Raw genomic sequence first — 24,516 nt, forward strand, 5'->3', positions numbered from 1 at the left:
AATGGAAGACTATGTACAGAATTAGCTTATTAGAATTCTTGTATACTGAAGGCTAGCAAGTTCTGAGCTGTACATTGGGAGTACAACTCTTAAACACAAGCGAGATGCATTTCTGCCTCTTGGAAGGCCCTGCCATTGTCACAAGAGAAGGAAGGATTCGGTGCCTTATTTGCTTGTGGCCATCCTCTTGTTGGCAGATCAGCAGAATATAAGTTGTTAGTATTTAAAGTAACAATAACAAGTTAATAGAACATGTACTCATTTAAAGATACAGTACTATTTTAAAGTAATCTGATAAGCCTGTGCCTTTAATGATATTGTAATAAACTTAAATACCTTTATTAAACATCTGTATCTGAAGTGGCTTTGTACTACACCTTTACCCCACAGTAACCAGGTGATTAAATTAAAGGGGAGAGATAAAGTGGTACCTCTGGATGCGAATGGGATCTGTTCCGGAGCCCCGTTCGCAACCTGAGCAGAACACAACCCACATTTGCACGTGAGAAGGTCGCGATTCGCCATTCTGTTTCGTGTATGTGACGTCATTTTGAGCGTCTGCGCATGCGCGAGCAGCGAAACCCGGAAGTAACCTGTTCCCGTTACTTCCTGGTCGCTGCGGGACGCAACCTGAAAAGATTTAACCTGAAGCGTCTTTAACCCAAGGTATGACTGTATGCAAGACTGAATGGTGCAGCGCAGCAGGTTTAGAAGTACCACTGGAGTGGGAGCTGAGTTTTATTATTATAAATACTCTCCCACAAGGACCTTGCTCTATTTCATAAACAATATATCAGGGAGATTATGCACCCACAGCAGTGTGGCCACTACTGACAACTGCTTTGACAAGGTAAGATCTCCATATTGAAGTGGTTTCTGCAGCAACTAAGCTGCTGCATGTACATTCAAAATGGAGAATAAATGAAATGGGGAAAATCTGAATACTAATTCATGTTCTGGTACTTCTTAATCTTTCAGGGTGACCTGAAGAACAACAAGATTACCTGCCTCATTGTATCCTCAATTCTTTACCAGCACTTTGTCAGTTTAGAATCAATTCTTTTGTTACACATTTGATCATGTTATGTGTGGCCCCAAACTCTCCAGTTTAGCCATGTTCATGAAAGTTGTGAATCCTCAGCAACTACAATGGAACAGATCACTAAGATCATCAAGAGGATGACTGTTAGTTGCCTCCCGTGTTTCAGAGGTCTGACTGGTCTCAACTAGAAGTTGGCAGCCATCGTTGCTTCTGCAGTTCAGGCATCTCCTGAATGCATTTTTAAGCCACCAGGCCTATGAACCAGCTTAATTCTTCTTCTTTTTTTAATGGCATTTAAACCACCCTGATATTTCATATATTAGTATAGAAATACTCTTATAAATAACAATAAGTAAATATCTGTCTGTCTATCTATCTACCTACCTATCTATCTAAAGTGGTAAGAATAAACATTCCAATTTTAGAATTTGCTTACTTTCTAAGTTCATTATTTTGCTTCTCCAAGCTGAGTTTGATTTCCAACAGATGATTGTTTTCCTGCTTTAGTTGTTTTTCCGACATTTTCAGTGCATTGACATTCTGTGTTTGCATCTTCAAGTCATTTTGTGTCAGAGAACGCTTTTGTGTTTCCTGTTCTATTTTTAGGGTCAGGTTTTCAACCTACAAAACAAATGGATTCCTTTTATACATAAGTATGTTTTATGTACAAATATTCATAAAAGTAACAATACCACTGTGCTCACTTTGTTTAAGTGTGTGTTTGAAGGTAAAATGGGGACAAAGTCTGTCTTGCCAAAGCTACTTTGAAGAGCAGGTAAACATTCATTACGTGTCACTAGCAGATATTTCTGCATCCACCATGGAAATCACTTTTTAGGACTGACTGAACACCGAAAGATTGAAGAAAAAGAAAATATATATAGCTCAAAACCTTTTCAGAGTAATAACGTCCGGAGAAGGAAGGTATCACCTCTAACACTCTCTCCAAAACCAAAGGAAATTAGTTTTGAGAAAATCAACCACACTTAAAAGTTTTCAAAACATCTTGTACAGCCCTAACTTATATTATTAAAAATCATTAAAAGGTTGCTATCCTATGCACACATAACTAGAAATAAGCTCAACTAGACACAGTGGTACTTACTGATGATTAAACATGCATACAATTGGGGCTGTAAGACTACAATTTTAATCACATTCACACAGCAGTAAATTCTACAGGTGAATGGGACTTGCAACGAACACTCTTACTTGTGTCACTGTTTATACCAACACATCTTTACATGGGGTAAATGAGACTGCAATAAATGCCCCATATATATTTCAAGTAACCTACACAGGGGATTAAGAGGTAGATTCAGTACACTTGGTTTGGATAAGGCCAGTGCTTTTCCCCCGAAAAAACATTTAGGGGTACTCTCATTTTGACTCAAGAAAATCACCATTTTATAGTTCAAATTGGGAAAAATAAATACAGTAAATGAACAAAAGTATAAAGATTCATGTTTAGGGGTATGTGTACCCGTGTCCCCCCAGAAAAAAGCACTGGATAAGGCACTTCTAAACATACACTGAGGTGTAAGCCTTCCCGCATCTCTGATTTTTAGTCTTCTCCCAATGCAGCACAACACCTACCCCAGCTTTTCCATGGAGTTCCCTGATCCTCAGGAATGGCTTCTCAGGGCACAATGTTTCATTGGGCAGGAGAGCCAAAGTGAGGGCATATAATGATGCATGTTAATTATTTGAGTTTAAGCAAGCTATTTGGTTACTATACCTCATCTCACACTTGTTTGTGATAAAGAACTAAGGTAAAGAAGCTAAACAGAAACTTGGTACAAAATACCACTGATGGGTGGGGGAGCCTTATGTAGACCTAACCAGAAACACTTAAATATATTGCAAATTTCCTCTTTAATACTTACGTTCTCACTTAATCTATCCTTTTCCTTTAGCAACTCATTTACTTTCTGTTGCGACTGCTTCAAGTCACAATCCAACATGGAGCACCGCTTCTCTACTTCTAATAAGCAGTTTTCCACTTTTAATTTTAAAACTCTTTCTTCCGAAAGCTTCTTTTCCATTTCTGTGAAGCAAAAGAGAAACAAACGCATCACCGCCATTTAATGTAAGAAAGTTAATATACAGTTTGACACTAAAAATACAGCTGACAGTGAAGGACCAGCATAACTAAAATCCTCTTAAATTAGACAAAAAAATACTCTGAAGAGCCTATTTGTCAAACACTTTTCAGTTCTACCCAGCCAGCTTGAACAAGAAATTTAAGTTACATAAGCAGATCTCCTCAGCTTCAATTTACTGTCAAATTTCTGCTTCCTACTCAAAGACACGTTCATTTACTGTCTACCCATATTCACTTTTGTGAAAGTGAGATACACTTTTTGATGCATGACTGCCCACCAGTTTTATCTATCTTTTATCTTTGACTAGACAGTTCTGGAAACTTCTGTACATTCCAGTAAAACATCAAATAAATTCATTAGTATTGTTAAGAGCATGAGATTTATTTCTAGCAAAAATTACATGCAAAAAAGTTTTTTCTTTCTTTCCCAAACTATTCAATGCCTGTCTTAAGGTGGCAAGATGACCTAAATTATCTGGGTACGACTGACCTCAATTCTGTCAAAAACATTTTAAATGCCACCCTTGCTCATCCTGTTGTTGTTGTTGTTGTTGTTGTTGTTGTTGTTGTTGTTGTTGACAAAACATAAAACGTCAGACGCATTCAGAGGCACCATTATGCAATTTGTAAGACCCTTAACAGCAAATTCTGTGATTGCCTGTTCAGAACTTAAGTCCCATTGGGTCGAATCCAACCAAGTCACTGCATGAGCAAATTACTTCTGCTTGTGCCACAGAACTTCCCTCCCGCTTCTCCACCCACACCTACCTATCTGCCCCAGAGGGTTGGAGGAATCCAGAGAGGAAGTTCCATTGTGCAGGCGTTAGTTGTTCCACTCACACAATGATTTCACGGAATACAACCCATTGGGTTCAATGGAGGCTACTCTCAGGGATGTGATCACAGAACTGCACACTAAGACGTATGGATTGCTGAACATATGTACAGTGGTACCTCCGGTTACAAACTTAATTTGTTCCGGAGGTCCGTTCTTAACCCGGAACCGTTGTTAACATGAGGCACACTTTTGCTAATGGGGCCTCCCACTGCTGCCGCGCCGCAGGCGTGCGACTTCCGCTCGCATCCCGGGGCAAAGTTTGCAACCAGGAGCACCTACTTCCAGATTAGCAGAGCTCACTACCCGAAGTGTTCGTAAGAAGGACGGTACGTAACCTGAAGTTCCACTGTAAATATGACAGCCACAGTGCCCATGTTGTCCCTGCCTCTGACCAAACCCCCATCACCAAATAGAGTTTTGAAGCTAAACCGTCTTGGTTTATACTATGCCAACACAACTAACTTGTGCTAATAAAGTTTTAAATTCAGATTAGCCATTGTGGATGGTGGCTAGAGAATTGGACTTATACGGGAAAAATCCAGTTCCATCTCCACTCAAGTATGAAGCTGGCTGGGTAATTATCTCTCAGTCTAAGCCACAGTACAGAATTACTGTGAGGCGAAAATGCTGCTGTGATTTCCTTGAAGAAAGGATGTGCTATGAATATAATAAATAAATGAAGTTATGAGTGTGTGACATTAAATGCTTACCTTTCATGGCTTCAGATTTGGCTTCCTCAATGGACTTATAGCTATTATTTTTGTCTGCTAGTCGGGCTTTAGTTGCCTTATGTTCATTTTCTTCCTGCTCCAAGTTCTGCTGCATGACCTTAAGCTTGTACGTCATATCTATCTCCATGTTGCTCTTCTCCTGTTAAGTAAACACACAAAAATGTAATTGCTTGACTATAATCCCACTAGTGCCATAAACCAAAAATGTGCAATCTGATTGGAATGCCTGTTCAGTCATTACAAGAAAAATATAAGCTTCGATTCACATTTCTGACTTTGTCTTGGTCTTCGCCCAATAAAAGACTAACCTTATGGCACACATTCATTTGGAAACAGGATGTTTATTAGAAGTGCTGTACATCACCCACCCCATCACAGACCAATAGAAACTAGTGTTGCAGCATGAGGAAGATCTTCTGAGATAAAAACTTTCTGATTCTTCAGCATCGCTAACTGGCTAGCAAGATTAGCTGACATTCTTGGAACAGAAGCAACATGACAATCTCAACACTCTTCAAACATCCCAAACTCCATATCCCCCATTCCCTCCATTTCTCAGCTTTACATAAAATATATCACAGCTGCCCTAACCTAAAGTTAACATCAACTATTACCACTAGAAGACAAAAGCTGCAAGAGATGGTCCTTAGTAATTGCTTCAGACTTAAAGCCAGCATAGAGGTCACAAACTAAACAGGATATGGTGAAAACAGGGCATGATACATTCACAGAAAAACACTGCCCCACTCTCACTGGGGAAACCCAGCCAGATGGGCAGGTTATAAAGAATGAATTATTACTATTATTACTACTATTGCTGCTGCTGCTATAAAATGAATTATGAAGATCAGAATGCCACAAGTACTATATTTGCTGCATTAAATCAACAAACAACATTCAAATATCTGAGTTGTTTACCTTTTCCAGATCTGTGAATCTGTCTTGTAATTGTCTTTTCTCTGTCTCCATTTTAGTTAATATAGTCTTTCCATTTTTTACTTCTTCCTCCAAACTAGATACTCGGCCTAAAAAACGTTGGAAGAGGTCAACAAGAAAAAGAACGTTAGCCATGTGTGGCATTAAAATGCAAGGTTTTATGAACTGTGATTTAAACAAGAAAATCTATCTTCCAGATGCTTTGATGGTTTCAGAATAATTAACAAGAAAATGTTACCACTTCTTGATCAATTAAATGGAGGGACAATAGTAATTTTTACTGAGCATGTCAATGAAACCCGAATTAAAACAAGGGCAGTTATGCAACACTGAATATTTCTAGCACACTGGTTCTCATACCCTGTAGATCACTGATAATCTCCGAGCCATGTGTTCGGTCTCTTCTTTCAGATTCTAGAGCTGACTGGAGATTGAGGAAGTCCTTCTCAAGTCTCAGCTTAGTATTCTCCAGCACACAGTTCTTATCCTGCAAATCTCTGTTATTAGCTTCCAGCTGCTGAATCTGCTTTGTACTTTCGGTCTGGTTTTTTCTCAGCCTGGCTGCTGTGTCAGACTCCGTGCGTAGCAAAGCATTGGCTTCATCCAGCTATTGAACCATGAAGAAATTTCAGAGTTAATTCACCAACCATAAACGGTCAGCTTTTAAGCATGTTCAAGATGCAGTATTAGTGCAGCAAAGCATTTCATCATCAATTTTTTTAAAAATAAATATGACAATTATTAATTAATCCCTCAGATTTTGGGCTTAATTTACAAATAGAAATGTAATTTACCTGTCTTTGTAGTTGAATGATTTTTTCATTGGATATTTGAGAGTTCTGATTCCTCTTTTTCAAATCTTCAAGTTGATCCTTTAAACTGTTAACTGTAATAAAGACAGTAAGTAAGTTAAACACAAAAGCCTTTTACAAATTCCAAGCACCAATAACACAATGTTGTTCAACATTGTTCAGCAATGGCTCTTCAAGATTCTGGTTCACATACCATCATTTTCTAGATTACGTTTTTTATCTGCCTCATGTTCTGCTTTCCGCTGATATTCTGCATTCTTGTGTTGGAGAAGAGCTCTCTCTCTTTCCAACTGTCTTAAGGCAGATTCTAGGTTTTTTCTTGAGGTTACCTGGTAAGAATAGATGGAATATTTCTCTTTTAAGAAATTGGCTGAAGGATGAAGGCACTTTTCTGAAGTTACAACACAGAGCCTATCAAATCTAATTAATGTTCTAACAACTCAAAATGTTTCTCATTTGGCTACAGTAAATATGCTACATAATGTTCAGCAGATGGGCACACAAATTCACTAACAACCACAAAATTTCCAAACAGCAAAACAGTCATGCAGTTTTGGATCTACAGTGTGGATCCAAAGGCCCCTCAGGCAATCAGAAGGGAACTATCCACAGTAGCCTCTACTGTGGATGGATGTAGCCTCTACATCCATACCATTTCATGGATGGCACAGTGAGCTAAAATGGGGGAAAGGGACTGGGAAAGCCCAACTCTACTGTTACAACTCCATGCTTCAAAACTCTAGTACAAAGTCCCTAAGGAGTCCAAATTTAAAATGCAATTCATATCATATTGAAACCAGCAACAAAATTCCCAAGTCTCATGGATACAAATTAAGGTTTGGTATGGGCCCCTTTATACATGAATTAGATATAACTGATTACCAGAAATTAAGAGCTACACTGCGGGTCACATTACTTCTTCAGTACCCCCATTCCCCAATGTCCACACATTAAGCATAGATTTCTGCAAGCTGGTGGAAATACACATCCTCCAGGAATAAATGGATACTCCTCTGAGACTGGAGATAATATTTATACTGGTTGAAGGCACATCCACTCCAAATGAATTGTGATTTCAGACCTCCCCAAAATGCGTATCAGACTCTGAGAAGCACCAAAATGGACTTGTGTGTTGTACTGGCAAAGCTGTTGGGTTCATATGTTGGAAACGTGAGTTCAAACTCCCACTCAGCCATGAAGCTCCGTAAAAGGCCTTAGGGAAAACACTCTTCTTTCAGTATAAGTAACCTCAAAGGTAAGGCATGAAAGCCCCATGTAAGCTGCACTAAGTTCCTTAGAGGAAGTGTAAGATATAAATATAGTGAACACAAAAAGCACAACTCTATTCATATCCTCTGGAAACTATTTGCAATGTAATACAAAAACTGATTACATATTAAACCGCTTACTAATATAGCATATGGGTGTGAGAAATGTTATCTCCTATTTTATTCTACTAAATACTGTTGGAGTAGCAACTGCCACCTCTATAGCACAATTCCACTAATTTGTTCAATGGAATACCTTCATCACCTAACATAAAAGATTGGCTAAAACATTCAGAGACACAATGGAAAAATATAAAATAGACAATACTTTACCTCCTCATCCAATTCCTTCATTATCTTCTCTACGCGATTAGTAATAGCTCTGGGAAAGTGTTAAAATAAATATTAAGTGGAAAGCACAGAATAATTGACAAGAAACAGAATAATTTCCCATTTGCTACTGTAAATCTTCTATATAGGAAAGGTATTCCACCAGTGAGATTGTATGTAACTTAACAGCAACCAGCAAAGTCAAAATTATATATTCTCCTGGTGCCTCCAAAATTTCACATTGACCTGCTTCATTTACAAGGTTAAGCCATGATTTATTAAACCATGGTTTTATTGCCTGAGCCCTGGCCAGTGGTTTAACTATGGTTTGCTTATTGATAACAAATCATACTGAAGTTTTTGCTTCTTATTAGCTTATGTATCTTGGTTTCTTTTAACTATGCCTAGGTGCTACATGCAAATCTTTCCTTAACCATGGTTTGTTTGACCATCCTATTCCAGTCTTTTGCCAAAGACAAAGGCATAAGGAGGTAGACTGTGGAACATTTCATTTGTTAAAACAAACCATGGCATAGTATTATATGTGGATGATGCCACTAGATTAATAAACTATGGGACATGGTAGTCATGCAAAAACTAACCAAGCAAGGTCAGGTAGCAAGAGGCCTACAAAAGAACAGCTGCTTTTTGGTATACGTTTATACAGCCATTCAGCCAGAACTATATAAATGAACATGTGTTATAAAACAAAGTGGGGGAAAGACCAAAAAGAACCAATGCATGGTGTGATTCATTTTGTTATTTTTTTGTTAAATTGAAAGGATTAGGGTGGTTTGTAGAAACAAGAGGGATGGCTAGCTGTTGATATGGAAGGCAACCACAGCCCTCACCCTGCCCCCGCAAACAGGGATCTGCTGGGCCCTATGGGAATCCTGCACCCTGCAAGCGAACTGAGCCCTCAGAAATACCAAAGTACCAGGATAAATTAAATGTGTTAGATACAGACTGCTTTTTGATATTATGGTTCTTTATACAAATAATACTCTTCAAACTGATTTCCCATTAACATTTTTGAAGACCATATTTCTGCATAAAACGGGGTGGGATTCTACCTGTATTTCTGCTCAAGTTCATCTTTGGCTTGTATTTCATTACGAATTCGATCTTCCAATTTGTTTACTTTTTCCTGAAATTGTGCAAACTGAAAGGAAAAAAACCCTGGTCTTTAAATGTACACAACTTGAAAAAATAGCTCACGTAAGTAAATATTGAAAGCACCATCGGCCATTTGATTGGACACCAGTTGTTTATTTACTATCACATACCCACAGCTGGAACTAAACTGTGATTATGAAGATACTCAGTAGTTCATGGAAATATCTAGAGAGCCGCTCTTCATTATGGGAAAAGTAAATTCAACTATCTGTGATGCATTTAATAAAACAAAATCTACAGAAACCTCATAATCGTGATCTTAACACACCCTCCTATCTTACACTGCACATTTCAAAATCCAACTTCAGCAATTGCAAATTTCACAAATATTGTAAGTTGCCATAACAATTTCCAACGTGTGAAGTTTCATATTCTAGATGTAAAAACTGCAGCCCATAGGTAAACTGTGCAAATTCAAATTAGCTCATCACAGTCCACACTTTTAGGATTTTCTCTGTAGCTAAAGTTCTGGACTGCCCAACTTACTGGGAAGTGGGGGTAGACACCCTCCAAGTTTGCGAAGTGCCCTGTAAGTGTAAACATATTCTCTATAATCTTTAGTCTACAAACAAAGGCTGCTAAGTGGCACCCAGGACACCCATGGCAAGGGAAAATAACCATCTATCACAGTTATTTTCATGCACTCACATTTTAAAAAAATCAAATAGAAATGACTGGCCATTCACAGAACATTTCTTATCTAATGGGGCTCCCTTCACCATGGACATATGAAATAAATTTATTCTCATCTGTAGCCAACTAACTGGATAATTAATCACACATTCAATCAATGATAGCTACTGCCTAAAAAAAACTATAACTTTTTTTTTTAAATATTACCTATCGAAAGAAAAGTAATTTAAAATAATGTACTTACCTCTTCACTGTCCTGTAAAAATAAAACAAAAAAATCCAATATAATTTTTTTTAAAAAAACAAGCCTCTCCCGTCTGTATTTTCCAACAGTCTCTAAAGCTTCACTATCTTGATTTTAAATAGTTACTTTAATTTTCTTTTTAACAACTCTTGCTTTAAAACATAAACCATGTATTTTAGTCAACAGCTCTTTTCACAAAAGCAAGACTACTCACAAGTAGTTTCAGATGTGTGCAATTAACGCTAACTACTGAAAAGCAAGTCTACATCGCAAGTATTATTTATCATGCATAACAAACACTTTACATATGTTTAGCCCTTATTAAAAAGAAGAGTACTTGCCTCATTTTTCTTTGCCTCTTTTTTCCTTGCCCCATTGTTCTTGCAGGGTTCAACTTCCCTACAGAGCTCAGAAAAGTCACTTAGCAACCTGTTGAAAACAACTCAAGTTTTCAAAAACTCCACAACTATGCCAATCAACTCATTTTAATCAATTCTCTCAAGTCTTAATCCCCACTAGACTGCTCTCAGAATGAAGGCAGCTTTATTCAGAACCACTTCTCTTCCTTTTAATTTTAATTGACTCAAAGGCGGAAAAGATGGGGTGCTTTTCTCAAACCCATACAAATGTTCTAATTTTTCAAGTACCTATGCAAGTTAAATATATTTATGTGCAGTAATATATTGGTATGCAGAAACTTATTGCAATACCTTAAGATTATTCAGATTCTGCATGTACTGTTTGCTCCCTACCCACCCTGCAAAGAGCCTGTGCTGAATACAGTATTGATGGATACTAGAAAATGCTCAGTACAATGCTTAACTTTGAAAACGAATTAAACAATTCTAATATGAAAAGAAACAAGCATTATTGTTATGTATATCATTAAAAGTATATTACATACAGGTTCTCTCTAAAGTAAGTAAATCCTATGAAAGGCAACTGGTTTCCAACAAAGGCTTTGGGGACTGGAAAGGTTTCAACATCCCCTTTGTCGTCTTCAATATCGTCAAAATTGCTGCTGTCTATGTCACTACTCAGCTCAGGTACAACTGGTGCTGCAGCTAAAAAAATGGAAAATAGTTATTTAAATCAAAATTCTTTTTTTCCACTTCCACAAAAGCAATTTGCATGGTATAATTTGCTAGCTATCTTCTGCAATGAGCCAGGGTCTTGAAAAGCCCTGTTTTACAAGTCTTGAGAAACAAAAACACAGAAGCTTAGCTTCTGAGAACTGCAAGTGAAAGGGAACTGCCTCTTTGCTAAAGCTTCTCTGGAAGGCTGCGGGATGCTCCTGAACAGCGTGAGCTGGGGCATTACCCAAAGATGAGAAGTAGCTTGCAAAAGCAGAACTGCAGGAAGGCTTTTCAGGAAGTGCAGGGGACTGCTTGAAAGGGCAGAGAAAGAGATTCTCTTTTGTGAGCTTCATTCTGCTCCCCGTACTTAGGATCCAAGCTAGGGAGGTTGGTGGACCACAATGAACAGTTGCACTGATGTTTTTTAATAAGCTGGTTGTTTATAAATAAGTAATACCCCAAATAAGAATTTTCAAGAATATTTTCCCAACCAGAGAAACATTTTTCTCAGATGGAAGCAGAACCAGAGCCATTATTTATACATTTCTATTGTACCAAAACATAGTTCAGGCTACATATTTAGAGTAGTTGTTTGACTAAACAAGCATGATGTGGTGGGTGTTAGTAAAACAAAATGAAATTTTTACCCATTCGCACTCAATAAAGTAGTGCAGTTGAAAAAAAGTTAACTATTGTAAAAGCCTGGACACTTACAGAAAAATGTAACTTACAAATATAAATGCCCATAGAAACCATTTTAGAACCCCTGCATTTTAAATTCCACACTAACCCAAAGTAAGGTTTTTTTTAAGTAAGAAACAACATATTTTTCATATTTTAAAAATGATACTTACTGTCTCGAATATTATCCCAATCCCATTGGTCATGCTTAAAGAACGGATGAGATTTAATTTCCTCTACTCCACTCCTTCCAAGACGTACCTCCCTAAACATAGCAATTCAATCAATTCTTGTACTATCATCGATAATTACAAGCTAAAAATACATTAAGTGCCAAAGATACCTAAACATTCTTGGCATTTCCTCCCATTCTAATTAAATGCAATTTGAATCCTCACATTTTGTAAGCTGTTAGGTTTCTCAGCACTCTCAACATATGCAGAATGAAATGGTTAGAAATCTCAGCCTGCCATGTGTGGAATAAAACATATTTCCAACTGGACTGTGTAGAAAAGGAATGCAGGAAAAAGCTCTTTAAAAAAAATGCAAACCTACGAAGTTTGCCAAACCACTGTACAAACATTTGGACGTAAATGACGGAAGACCTGGTTTCCAAAGACAGAACAGTTATTCAAACCCTACTGAAATGAATATTTCAAAAACTGTATCATTTGCCTCCAATTTAAAAACACCCGTACACATATGCACATTTTCTCCTAAAATGTATAATGAAGCCACTATATACAAAGCAAACTCATTTCTTTTCAAAACAATTTTTGTGTTGTTAAAGGCTCACGTAAGAACATACTTTCGTACGAGAACTAATAAGGCACAGGATAGATACTTGCACCTTGTCACTTTAAGTGCTTCAGTGGCAATTGTATATATAATAAGATGCTCTGTTTTAAATAAATACACTGAGCACCATGTTTAATATGAACAGGAAAGCACACACAAAAATTGGGGTGGAGGAGAAAAGAAAGCCAGAGTATTCTTAAATAATCCAAAAGCTCTTCTTATATACCGTATTTTTCGCCCTATAGGACGCACTTTTTCCCCTCCAAAAATGAAGGGGAAATGTGTGTGTGTCCTATGGGGCAAATGCAGGCTTTTGCTGAAGCCTGGAGAGCGAGAGGGGTCGGTGCGCACGGACCCCTCCCGCTCTCCAGGCTTCAGGAAGCTATCCGCAAGCCTGGGGAGCCCGACGGGAGTTCCCGTCGGGCTTCCCAGGCTTGTGGATAGCAGCCTGCATCCCGAAGCCTGGGGTGTGCTGCACAGCCCCACAAGCTTGGGGGACAGCGGGGCAAGCCGCTGCCCCACGGAGGCTAGGGAGGCTGTCCCTGAAGGCAGAAGAGGGAGACGGAGCACTCCGTCTCCCTCTTCTAGCTCGGGGATGGCTGCGCAAAGCCTCTGCAGGGCAGCGGAGTGCTTTTTTTCTCCTCTAAAAACTACGGTAGGTGCGTTTTTAAAAGCTCGAGCTTCCCCTGCCCCAGCCCCGCAGCTGGGGGGGGGGGAATAAAAATTTCCCCCTTGATTTCCCCCCCAAAAAACTAGGTGAGCCCTATGGGCCGGTGCGCCCTATGGGGCGAAAAATACGGTATATCCTTCCCCAATCTTTGGCTTTTCCTTGCATTTAAAACCTGGGGGGAAACTAATGTACCCCCACCCACCCAAATCCTCTTGAGCTGCCTGCATGATTACTCAGTAGATGGAATCCTTTTTGGAATACTGCTGAGGCCAATAGACAGATATTTATTTCTCTTCTATTTCATTTTGTGTTTTTTGTGTTTTGTTTTTTACATCTCTTACGATTTAAGCGAATTACAAATAATTAAATTTAATATTGACTTGACTGTCAAGAATAGTCCAGAAGAGGGCAACAGAAAGTGAGTTTGTTTGGTTTTCAAATTTTGCATCTTGGTCTGCTTCTGCATGAATGCCTAATAATGCAAACTAGTTGGCCAGAAGGGGAAAGGGAAACTAACTTTTCCAACAGGGGAAAGAAAGCCATAAAGAACAGCCACAGTGATCTCCTCCTGACCCTCCCCTAATTTAACAGGCCACAGAAAGCAGCTGTGGCCAATGTATGGTGGGCTGATCTGATCAGCCTTCAGCAAATAATGCTTAGGGAACTGTAGAATCAGAGTAATAAGAGAAGCCAAAGGTCACCTAGTCCAACTCCCTGCCGATTCAGGAAATTTATGACTACAGCTTTCCTAGCCAGCCAGCCTCTGCTTAAAAATCTCACATGTAGTACAGTCCACCACCTTCTGAGATAAACAGTGGGACAGAATAATACCTCATACAATCAAGAAATTCTTCATAATGTTGAGTCTAAATCCTTTTTCTTATAGATTTGCACCCCATGTCTTTGGTCCTAATCCCTGGGAGCAACCGAAAACAAACCCAAGCCAAGCTATCGCCTTCTCCAACCCCCTGCAAAAGCCAGGCAATGTGATGGAGCACGGCAGAGATTATGGCACAAATTTGTTTTCTGTTAGAAAGTGGAGGGTAGCTGACTATACTCACCTGAATGCTGCTACCAAACCTAGTTTAAGGACTTTACTCCCAACACTATGCCACCCATTTCTTTAAATGAGCAAATGAAGGAGGGAAGAACAGATATTCCTCCCTCTCCCCAGCCCTTGAGAGATATGGGGAAGGGATGTGTGGATTCCACTGATCTGTCCCTTTCAAAAGGAAGGGGGGCAAGAGAATTATGATCATGGGGTGTAGGGGAGATGTAAGATGCTCAGTAACCCCAATATAATTTCTCAGAGCTTGTATGTGTATGCTAGGCAATAGGTGACTTGCTAAGGTCAAGGATACAGAACATGCACCCACACTTCACAAAATGTCAAAGATTTCTTCTCTTCAAGGGGCAGCAGCGTTCGAAACTCCCATTGTTCTAGGTGCATCTTGTGACAGGGAATTTCATTAGTGCGAGCAGTTTCTGAGCTCTGGGCACAGTACTGCATCTAAGATTTCAGTTAAAAACTGCAGTGGAAGGAAAGAGGACCTTTTTCTGCCTCCCCACTTCCAGCTGCTTTCTTAAGACTGGAGAAGAAACACTCCTAGGAATATTAGGGCGGTGGGCAGGGGAAGGACTAGACCATGTGAAAAATGAACATAATATTCAAGCTGCAGTTCATTCATTTTCGGCTTTGTATTCTTGTTATAAAAAAGTGTGCCTAGACATTCTGTTGTTGCACCCATAACCTAGGTTTAAGGTGCCATTTAGCTCCTAGTTTTCATATCTCTGTTTCTAACACTGAGGGACAGAGAAACCTTCAATATAACTGACCAAGAAAAGTCATGAGCTCTATCTGCTATACATCAGTGGTCAATGCTGAGGGTGAAAGGAGAAGAGTCCTGAAAAGGAAGGAACATTCTAGCCCTGTAACAACCAAAAAAGCAGGGGAAGCACTTGCAACCCATCTGTCTTTAAACTATCTGAATCCCATGCAGGTCTTTCAGACAGGAAGGCCCTCAATTGAAGAGCAGCTTTATGTTTATGATTCATTTAATGCTCTATGTATATGGTAAAGGGTAATGGACCCCTGGACAGTTAAGCCCAGTCGACTTTGACTATGGGGTGTGGCACTCATCTCCGCTTTCATGCTGAAGGAGCCGGCATTTGTTTGCAGACAGCTTTTCCAGGTCGTGTAGCCAGCATGACTAAACTGCTTCTGGTGCAACAGGACACTGTGACAGAAGATGAGAGCATGAAAACGTCGTTTACATCCCTGCCACGGGAATATGTATGTATATGATTTATGATTATCTCCTCACTCAAAATTTGGCTATGGAAGTTGAATATAGTAAGTGCTGCTTGAACTCCAGAAATTTTTGTTTTTAACATTTTAGTCTGACTTTGGGTAAGGCATGAAATCAGATTGGTTGCACTCACTGTACTGGACCTCAAGAAAATTCTTCTGAAAACATATTCTGTTACAGTAATTTAGGGAAAGGATTTTATGGCGAGAAAAATCTATGTTTACATACCTGTCTGTTAAAAAGGCACAAATAAGGTCCTTTGCTTGCTTTGAGATTTCAACATCTTCTGGGAAATGTAATGAATTCTTGTGATCCATTATTTTACTATATGTTCCCACCAATGAATCAGCATAAAATGGAGTATCTCCTGAAATTAAATATGCATAAACATTAGCTAATGCAAGTTGATTACTAAAGGCAAAAACAGTTAAATAAAAATAACTTGAGACAAAAACAGAGACTCCTATGTACAAAGGTTCAAAACAAACACCTACAGCCACACTAAAACTATGGTTTAGAATTATAGGCTCATGTGCTCCAACCCTCCCCACACAAGAGGAGACTGCTTCTGCTTTTAAATGAAGCAGAGTTCCCTGTTAAAGTCTGAAATCAGAACAACTCTGTATACTCTTTTGTTAGTTCAAACAAGCCAAACTCAACCTATGACATATGATACTGGCTTGTTCACCAACCATAACTTCCCTGAGTTTGGGCACAAGAAGGAACCCTGATTAATGTAAAAGCAGAAAATGTGATTCTATTTTTGTTCTCACAGCTGCAGAAAAGAAGGGGAGGGGAGGGAGAAGAGTAAGTTCAAGGTTCATGCAATGCTTTTGCATATAATGCTAACCATAATTTAGTGTTTTGTGCAAAGGAATGTTCTTATTTATTCCTGATAAGCACAAAATATATCTCCTGGTTCTACAGCTTTCTGTACATACAAAATATAAATACAAACTCAACACACCCAACACATAAAAAATTATATCAAGTATTTGATGGGTCTTTCTTCAATTGCACATAGAACTTATTTTTTGTTCTCAGAAACATGTGATTTTTGTTAGAGGTGGGCCTGCTATACAGAAATGGCTCCAGAGCATGTCCTTCACTGTAATTATGCTTCTTAACCCAAGGAAAGAATATATGTGGGGCATAGCTATGAATATTCCCAAGGTACCATCATTCAATATCCCTCAAGAAATATAACAACCGGGATGGTAAATGGCTGACCATGTTACCACAACTGATTTGGGGAGCAGCATCACTTTCCATTGCAATAGCAGTTACAAAACTGGAAAGTTGGAAGCCAGGTAGTGTCCATAGCAACTCCCCATGTCTTCCATGGGAGGCCCACCTCATGTTGTGGGAACTCGGGCTCCGATATGAGAAGTGTAACCAGAACTAGATTCACTCAGGGGCCACTGAGCTCTTATTGAATCAATAACCTACGTGGTGATGCACAAACTTTTGAAATCAAGGTACCAGAGGGAATACAAGAGGAAATCACTACTTACCAACTAGCATTTCATAGAGAAAAACTCCTACAGACCACCAGTCGCATTCTCTTCCATAATAACCATCACCACCTTGTGATTTTAATACTTCAGGTGATATGTAGTCTGGCGTTCCGACAGCTGTATCACAGCGCACCATCCCTGTCTACATAACCAGATAAAATGCAACAATTAAACAGAACAGCCGCTAGATTTAGGCAAGAATGCTAACTTAATCTTTTTTTAAAATATTGTTCTTAAGTAGCTATGAATTTAAGGCTAACTGCACTTACTCTACAACACTGTCATTACCCCTTTATAAGTCCTCTTATGAAATTCATGCCACAAGTATAAAGAAAGCTTGTTGGGGGAGCTGAAGGAGTTAATCTTGGAGCCAGACAAAGTAAGCAAAAGCTGGGAATGTATGTTATGTCCGATTCATGGGCACAGAATCTACTGGAAGTCTCTGCAATAAATTGCAAGAGAGATTTGGAGCTGGTCCTAAATCAGCAGAAGACAATATATAGGCACACCTCTGTTTAGACTGAATAACATAGTCCAGCTTTTATTGCTTTTTCTGTGCTCCAGCAAAGCAGGTCTTAGAAGTTCGCAAGATAAACTATGCAGCAAATATAGAACTTGAAAGCAAGCATGTCTTTCTATATGATTTAATACTTCAGTAATATTTCTGTTCAATGCTACTGTTATGTAGTGGCTAAGAGCTTCAGTTGTGAACCAGAAATCCTGGGTTTAGTTCTTACCTCTGCCATCAACTCAGCATCTCTCAGCTTCAGCCCCACATATGCAATGGGTTTGGTTTTTTTTAATTACTAGCCCACCTTGGAAAGATTTTTCTAATATTTTCTGATAATGATAATATCTTCAAATACTAGATACAAAGTGTTTTGGAACTGTGATATAAATTCTAATTAACAGCACTACGAAGTATTTGCATATTCATCAAAGTTAAACTTCATGGATCTTCCCCGCTTCCAGTCTCCTTATGCTCTTTACCCCCTATATTGGCCTAGTTCAGATGCAGCACCAAACCAGGAATCTCCAATCTTTTTTGGAGGTGAATGTCATAGAGACTGCACTGGCCTCCTCAAAATACCAATTCCCGGCAGAAAAACTTGCAATGCTCCAAAATACCCCCACTCCCAAACTACAGGCAACACCCACCCTCACACCCCAAAATGAAAGATAAGCAAAACAAACATTCAACACGCCTCTAAAAACAGGCAACAAAACTCACACATACCAAAAAACAACCACCAAACACAAGCAAAGACACACACATCCCAAACAAAAACAACAGGCAAAAGAAGGCAAACAATAAGCTATGCTTCATCATTATGGGCACAAATTTGTGCAAGCTTCAGGCTCCTGTGCTAACACCTTCTCTTCTCCTCCAGTATATTTGCAAGAGGAGAGTGCAAGCTTTTGCTTCTGTTTTCAATTAACCACAGCAAGTAGAAGCAGCATTAAGTAATTTGCAAAGCATAGGGAAGAAAGGATTCATGGGAACACAGGAGGTTCGCACACACCATTCTCCCACATGTAGGTATCATCATGCTGCCCGTATATACCCGCAAGTGGAGAGAGTGAGGAACAGGTGAAGAAAATGAGGAAGCAGGATCTTCTGAGCAATGCAAGTGGATTGTGCTCATACTAATTTTATGAAATGCTGTTCTGTTCATAATTGCTAATACTAATACACAGCAAAAGCTCACTTAATTGCCCCAGGGGTAGCAAATAATGAAGTTCTTTACTGTTTAGCGTTTGAGGAGATCTGGGTCATACACAGTGGCGTAGCGTGGGGGGACAGGGGGGCAGCTGCACCGGGCACAACATCTGGGGGTTAGGGTTAGGGGGCGCAAATCCACGGGTTAGGGGGCGCAAATGACTTGCCTTGCCCCGGGTGCTGACAACCCACGCTACGCCACTGGTCATACAAACAGTGCTATCTTAAGAAATGGGTAGGGAACTTGTCATTCTGCAGATACTGCTGGACTGTAATTTCCATCATCCCTAACCACTGGCCAAGTTGGTTGGAAATGATTTTGTTGAAACCCAGGAATGTCTGAAGGGTCAAAAGTGTGATTCCAATCTGAAGAAAAATGGGAAAATCCACCTTTCAACAGCCTTAGCTCCTTATTTTTTAGTACCACACTTTGTAGAGAGAGTAAAGCATTTAATTTAAGGTTCTAATTCTTTACTTATTTTTCCTCCCAGTTCCTCAGTCAATCTGAACTCCCTACACCTAAGCATGTAAAGTTAGACACCTCCTGGTTCTAGAATTCTTTACTAGAGTCAGCCATGTTTCATGTTACACTATATAGCAGGATGACTTATTACAAGATGGTTAAGCGGCTACACTGGGACAAATACTTATAGGGCAACCCAGCAAGTAGAACCATGTACTGAAACCTAATACAAATACTCACCAGGTGGTTCAGTAAGATATTCCCTTAGTTATGCAACCCCCAAAATAAAGGGTGCTATGTTGGCGTTGTGTAACTCAAGTAAGTTGTTCTCACAAAATGGCTTATCATGTTGCACTCCACTGATATGTTTACACTTATTTATTTATTAAATTTCTATACTGCCCTTCATCCGAGAATCACAGGGTGGTTTACAAAACATTAGGAATGGCCATCTATTTGTGAGGCTGCAACTATGAAGCAGGCTCAATGTAAGGGTGTATGAGTGAAATCAAGGGTTTCAAAGGTTTGCTGACCAATAACACAATGTAAGAGCAAATATGCAGTAGTCAAAATTTGTTTTTGAACTGCAGTAACCACTAGAGGTGCTGTTTTTTATTCTTTTAGCAGACGGATCATTTTGGGCAAGAAAATAAATGTATTTAAGATGTCAGTGATAAAGGCATACTAATAAGTAACATGTAGTTACAAAAATAATAGACACTAAAAAGAATGCTTTATGGGGAACATCCCATCAAAAGTATTGTATTTACACAGCTGTGATGCTTCCCTGTTGTTCAAGAAAACTACACATGATCTGGAGGTGCTCCAGATTCTTACTAGCAGGGTGTCCAATTCTATGCAAAATAAAGTAATTGAATAGGCTGAATTGCAACATCAATTGCATCTTTAGAAGTCATCAATAATGGGATTACAAAATTGGCATGCCACTGTTAACTATGTGTAATTAAGTTTCTTTTCCATATTTAACCCAAGAAAAACAAAATTTGAACACTCCAGACAGATTCAGAGAAAGAGGTGTGATGCTGTAGTGCAGACAAAGGGTTTGGTGTGTCTCCATCAAGGTTGTGAGTCTACCCAGTTGACAGATTGATCACAGATTTTGTACCATAAGAAATGCAAAGTAAGCTAGTTTTTGCACCGTTAGAAGCAAAGTGATGCCTGGAACCATAGGCCATCTAATGTTTGGCCTAATTTTACCAAGTTAGTTGGTAAACAGTTCTTTTATTTAAGTATCATGTTGATTATCATCAAGATTTACCAAAGCAACCAATTTATTCATATATTATTGACATTTATTGCTATAATGTCATTTATTGCTATAATGTCATTAAAGAGATATGAGGCTTGAATTATTACACTGAAACAATGGAATAAAGGAACCATCATGTAGTTATGGTTCTCAGAAAAGCCCAGAGTATGCCACATGACATAGTTATATTGCTGGTGCTGAGCAGGGGTGGCTCAGGAAACTGATTCAATAGGAGGCTGCCTGAAAAACATATATAAACCACTCTGAGCAATTCTACAGAAGAACAGGGCATAGGTCTAATTAAGCAGAGGCTGGATGCCCATCTGTTTTGGATGCTTTAGATGAATTTCCTGCATAGCAAATGGTTGGACCAGATGACCCTTGGGGTTCCTTCCAACTCTACAGTTCTGTGATTCTATAACTTTCCACATAGCAAGAACAGTAGTAAAACTCAAAAATTACAGGGGTGGGAGTAGGGTGGGTGCAAGACCCACTCAGCATCACAAATACTGGTACTGGCCTAATCCACAGATCCAAGTAGACAGTGATTGTTTGATTTTCCATCTGCACCAGTACCTCATCCCACAATAAGCCAAAATGTCAACTGTATTTTAGATAGACATAAGGAATTTTCACAGAACTTTGTGGACTGCGTGTGGACTGCTAAAGTGCATTAGTAAGTAAAAAATATCTTGTTTGCATGTTAAGATACCTGTTATGTCTATTAGCTTTATCCATACTTTAAAAATATTTATTTCGTGCATTAGTCATAAAAGCATTCCCCTAGTCCACATCCACATTTTTAGAACTGGCTCAAATTTTGCAAATGCCGTTTTGTCAGATTTTTCTCCCCTGCTAGCCTTTTGTTGATGATTGCTAATGTCCAATTAAGGACACAGCTGAATAGCATGAAATAAGTAGAATATATTTTGAAATTTATTCCAAATTAGAATCAATGGGAATACACTGGAATAAAAGTGTAAGTGCTTACAAATTAAATGGTGAAAATGTTTTATTTCAAATAAGTATGCTTGATTTATTTGATCTTAAATTTTAAAGTAAGTCATCTGAAGACCACTAGAGGATGCTATGGGTTTGATTATTATGAGCAGTAAATACATGCAAGTTATTGTGCTCATTAGGAAGCAAACATTAACACAAGAGATAGACACTGAACTCAGGTGCTATCTCGGTTGCTCAGTTTTGTACATGTTTGCTATTGAGTTCACACCCACCCTAATAGGCACACTTATTTAGAAGTTAGGTTCCACTATAAAAAAGCTCATTTCCAAATCAAGCACTTAAAATTCAATTGTAACCTGACTCCATACAGCAAGAATAATAAAATATTTTCCATTTCACTAGATAAACAGATCACTCTGCTGAAACGTTTTCCTTTTCTTTCACCAGCAACAGTTTTAATCCATTCATGGTCACTATTAAAGCACTAATAGTTAATGAATGAAAATTTATTTCAAAGTAGTTAGCAGTGCTTTAATTGTAAGCATTCCTGAACCTGTAACCCATGAAGTAGAGCAAACTGTAGAGAGGCACAAGATCACTACTTTCTACTCCATTCTATGTGGTGCTGTAGAACTTGAAAGAGTGCTTTTTCCTGCACTGACCTGTTCATCTACTTAGATCAGAAAATTAGTCCCTCCTAATGGTTCCAGCACTGGTTGATACACAAGGAGTGCCTTGGGAAGAACCTACTGAATGGTGGCTCCACATATTTGCAACTCTCCTCCCACTGAGGTGCATCCTGTCATTTCATTCCATTCTTTTAGGTGACAGCTAAAGGACCAGCTCTTCTGCCAACTTTTTGGATGTAGATGGGGTGGGTTTTGATTAATCTCCCCTGCTTTACTGTGGTGTTAGGATGTTGCTGCTGTTGTAATTTTAATTTGGTATAATTTTTATTATAAGTTTGTTTTCTTTATTTATGTGCACCCCCTGTGATGTAGCCAAATAAATATGCTTCCTTGCAGCCTCTCCATGTGGCTACCCCTAACTATGTTCTATTAAGGAGACGTCTTGTTCATACATTTAAAAACCACCAACTCACAAAGATTAGCAAAGCAGCCAGGGAAAGAGAAAAAGAAAAGCTGAAGCAGCAATTGTTTGCAAAGAGGGCAGGCAAGCAAAACAAGAGATTGCTGCTTCTAAAACGGGGTGGGTGGGGGAAAAGGAGTGCCTATTATGAAAAAGCATCCTATTCTCCTTTCTATACAACTCACCCATAGAAGGAAGAATTCCCTGTGTGCAGTTTGTATCATAACTGTGATGGTAAAGAGCTGCACATGGTGAGAGTTTCTAATGCACAGTTATTCAGAAATTTATATACCACTTAACACCATTGTTTCTAAAAAGTGCTCAATGAGATTACAAAAGAGATACCAGAGATAAAATCTGTTAAAATTAACAGTGTATGTGAATACAATTGGTTGTTCAAATAATCAACTGAAACATTTTAATTTGTTGACAGTGCTAAACAGAAGTTGATCCATTAATGAATATGTGCCATGATTGAAAGGACAGCACAGTGGAGCTTGGGAGGCTTCTTCCACACCTCACAACAGTCTCTCTTCCCACCTGACAAGCCACTTCTGAAAAGCCATGACCTATGTAAGAAAACCTGTTGGAAAGATAGGTGCCACATCCACATAATCCCTTACATTTCCCTAAGCCAGTCTCTGGGCCTGTCATCAGACAGCCTTCTATTTTGTAATTAATGTTCCCTAAGGTATTATGAAAACTATCAGCAAATGGTAAAGCAAGAGGTCTTTGCTCACAAAGAGTCATTTATAATTTTCTTGCCTTTCTTAAAAAGAAATGGAGGTTTAGACCTGGAGTTCAAAACCTGAAAAATAAAACCATAACCTGAACGTGCACACCAACATGCCTTCTTTCTCAATCTTCAAGGTAGATACTGCTGAGAGATAGTAGCTTGGCTGAGGTTACCTTGTGAGTTGACAGCAAAGGTTAAGAACTAAACAGGAGAGTCGGCACAAATTATCTTAGCCACAGCACCATGCTGTGTCTGTGTCTATGGCACAGTTAAAATTACCTCGATATAGTGCATATTATTTTAGAAGCACACATAATGAACCACATACTTACTTCATCCATTTTCATACAAGTACCAAAATCTGCAAGCTTCAGGTGTCCATATTTATCCAAAAGCATGTTGTCAGGTTTCACGTCTCTATGTATCAAGCCCATGGAATGAATTGCATCAAGAGCAAGGACGACTTCAGCAGTGTAAAATTTGGCCCACTTCTCAGGCACATCGTAATTGCTCATGAGGTTGACAAGATCTCCACCTGGCATGTATTCCATGACCATGTAAAGGTATCGGTCATCTTGAAAGGCACTAAAAAGCTGCACCCAGAAAGATGGACAGATATAAAGACTTCACAAAACCGGGCAACTTGCCACAATCTGTTGAATTCCAGTGAATTTATGGCAACTAGAGCAGCTTTTCCCCCTGCCTTTTAAGAATAGTTTTGGTATGATACAATAATTGTAGCAGATCTTTAAGGAGTTCCAGAATAATTCAGTTTACCCATCATGTCACCGATGAAACACATCTCTTAGGGCTCACCACAACATTTCAAGAGAAAGTCAAGTACAGTACTGTTGAGAAACAAGTAAGTCTCCTTCCTCTGACAAGGCAGCATCAGAACTGACATCTATTCACAGGCACATTAGGAAAGGGCCAGCACCATACTTGCAACTCTTTGGTTCACATACAAGATTTTCTTCTCCACAAGCCCAATTCCCATCCTCCTCCTCCACTTCCATTTCCCACTGCCTCCACTACGTTGGTAGATACAACAGCAAATCCATACAGCAGGAGGGAGAATGCAAGCAATAGTACTCCCTCAAGTTTACCTTC

The 24,516-nt window shown here is 39.0% G+C and overlaps 1 protein-coding gene across 6 annotated transcripts in view; it reads right to left on the bottom strand.

The window, feature by feature from the left end:
- Positions 1–24,516, bottom strand: part of ROCK2 (Rho associated coiled-coil containing protein kinase 2) — a 72,434-nt gene that overhangs the window by 18,425 nt on the left and 29,493 nt on the right. For 4 of the 6 annotated variants that reach the window (XM_053380990.1, XM_053380993.1, XM_053380994.1 and 1 more), the window contains exons 5-20: positions 23,739–23,999; positions 17,163–17,307; positions 15,877–16,015; positions 12,045–12,136; positions 11,019–11,178; positions 10,456–10,543; positions 10,115–10,126; positions 9,135–9,223; positions 8,065–8,113; positions 6,657–6,792; positions 6,446–6,537; positions 6,012–6,258; positions 5,634–5,740; positions 4,695–4,854; positions 2,929–3,089; positions 1,479–1,663 (exon numbers count right to left, since the gene is read on the bottom strand). In XM_053380990.1, the coding sequence (XP_053236965.1) occupies positions 1,479–1,663; positions 2,929–3,089; positions 4,695–4,854; positions 5,634–5,740; positions 6,012–6,258; positions 6,446–6,537; positions 6,657–6,792; positions 8,065–8,113; positions 9,135–9,223; positions 10,115–10,126; positions 10,456–10,543; positions 11,019–11,178; positions 12,045–12,136; positions 15,877–16,015; positions 17,163–17,307; positions 23,739–23,999 (2,123 nt within the window). The remainder of the gene's footprint in view (positions 1–1,478; positions 1,664–2,928; positions 3,090–4,694; positions 4,855–5,633; positions 5,741–6,011; positions 6,259–6,445; positions 6,538–6,656; positions 6,793–8,064; positions 8,114–9,134; positions 9,224–10,114; positions 10,127–10,455; positions 10,544–11,018; positions 11,179–12,044; positions 12,137–15,876; positions 16,016–17,162; positions 17,308–23,738; positions 24,000–24,516) is intronic. The other 2 variants (XM_053380996.1, XM_053380991.1) reach the window with 2 other exon arrangements.

The sequence above is a fragment of the Podarcis raffonei genome, chromosome 3 (genome assembly GCF_027172205.1).
Source record: "Podarcis raffonei isolate rPodRaf1 chromosome 3, rPodRaf1.pri, whole genome shotgun sequence".
Classification (NCBI taxonomy): Eukaryota; Metazoa; Chordata; class Lepidosauria; order Squamata; family Lacertidae; genus Podarcis; species Podarcis raffonei.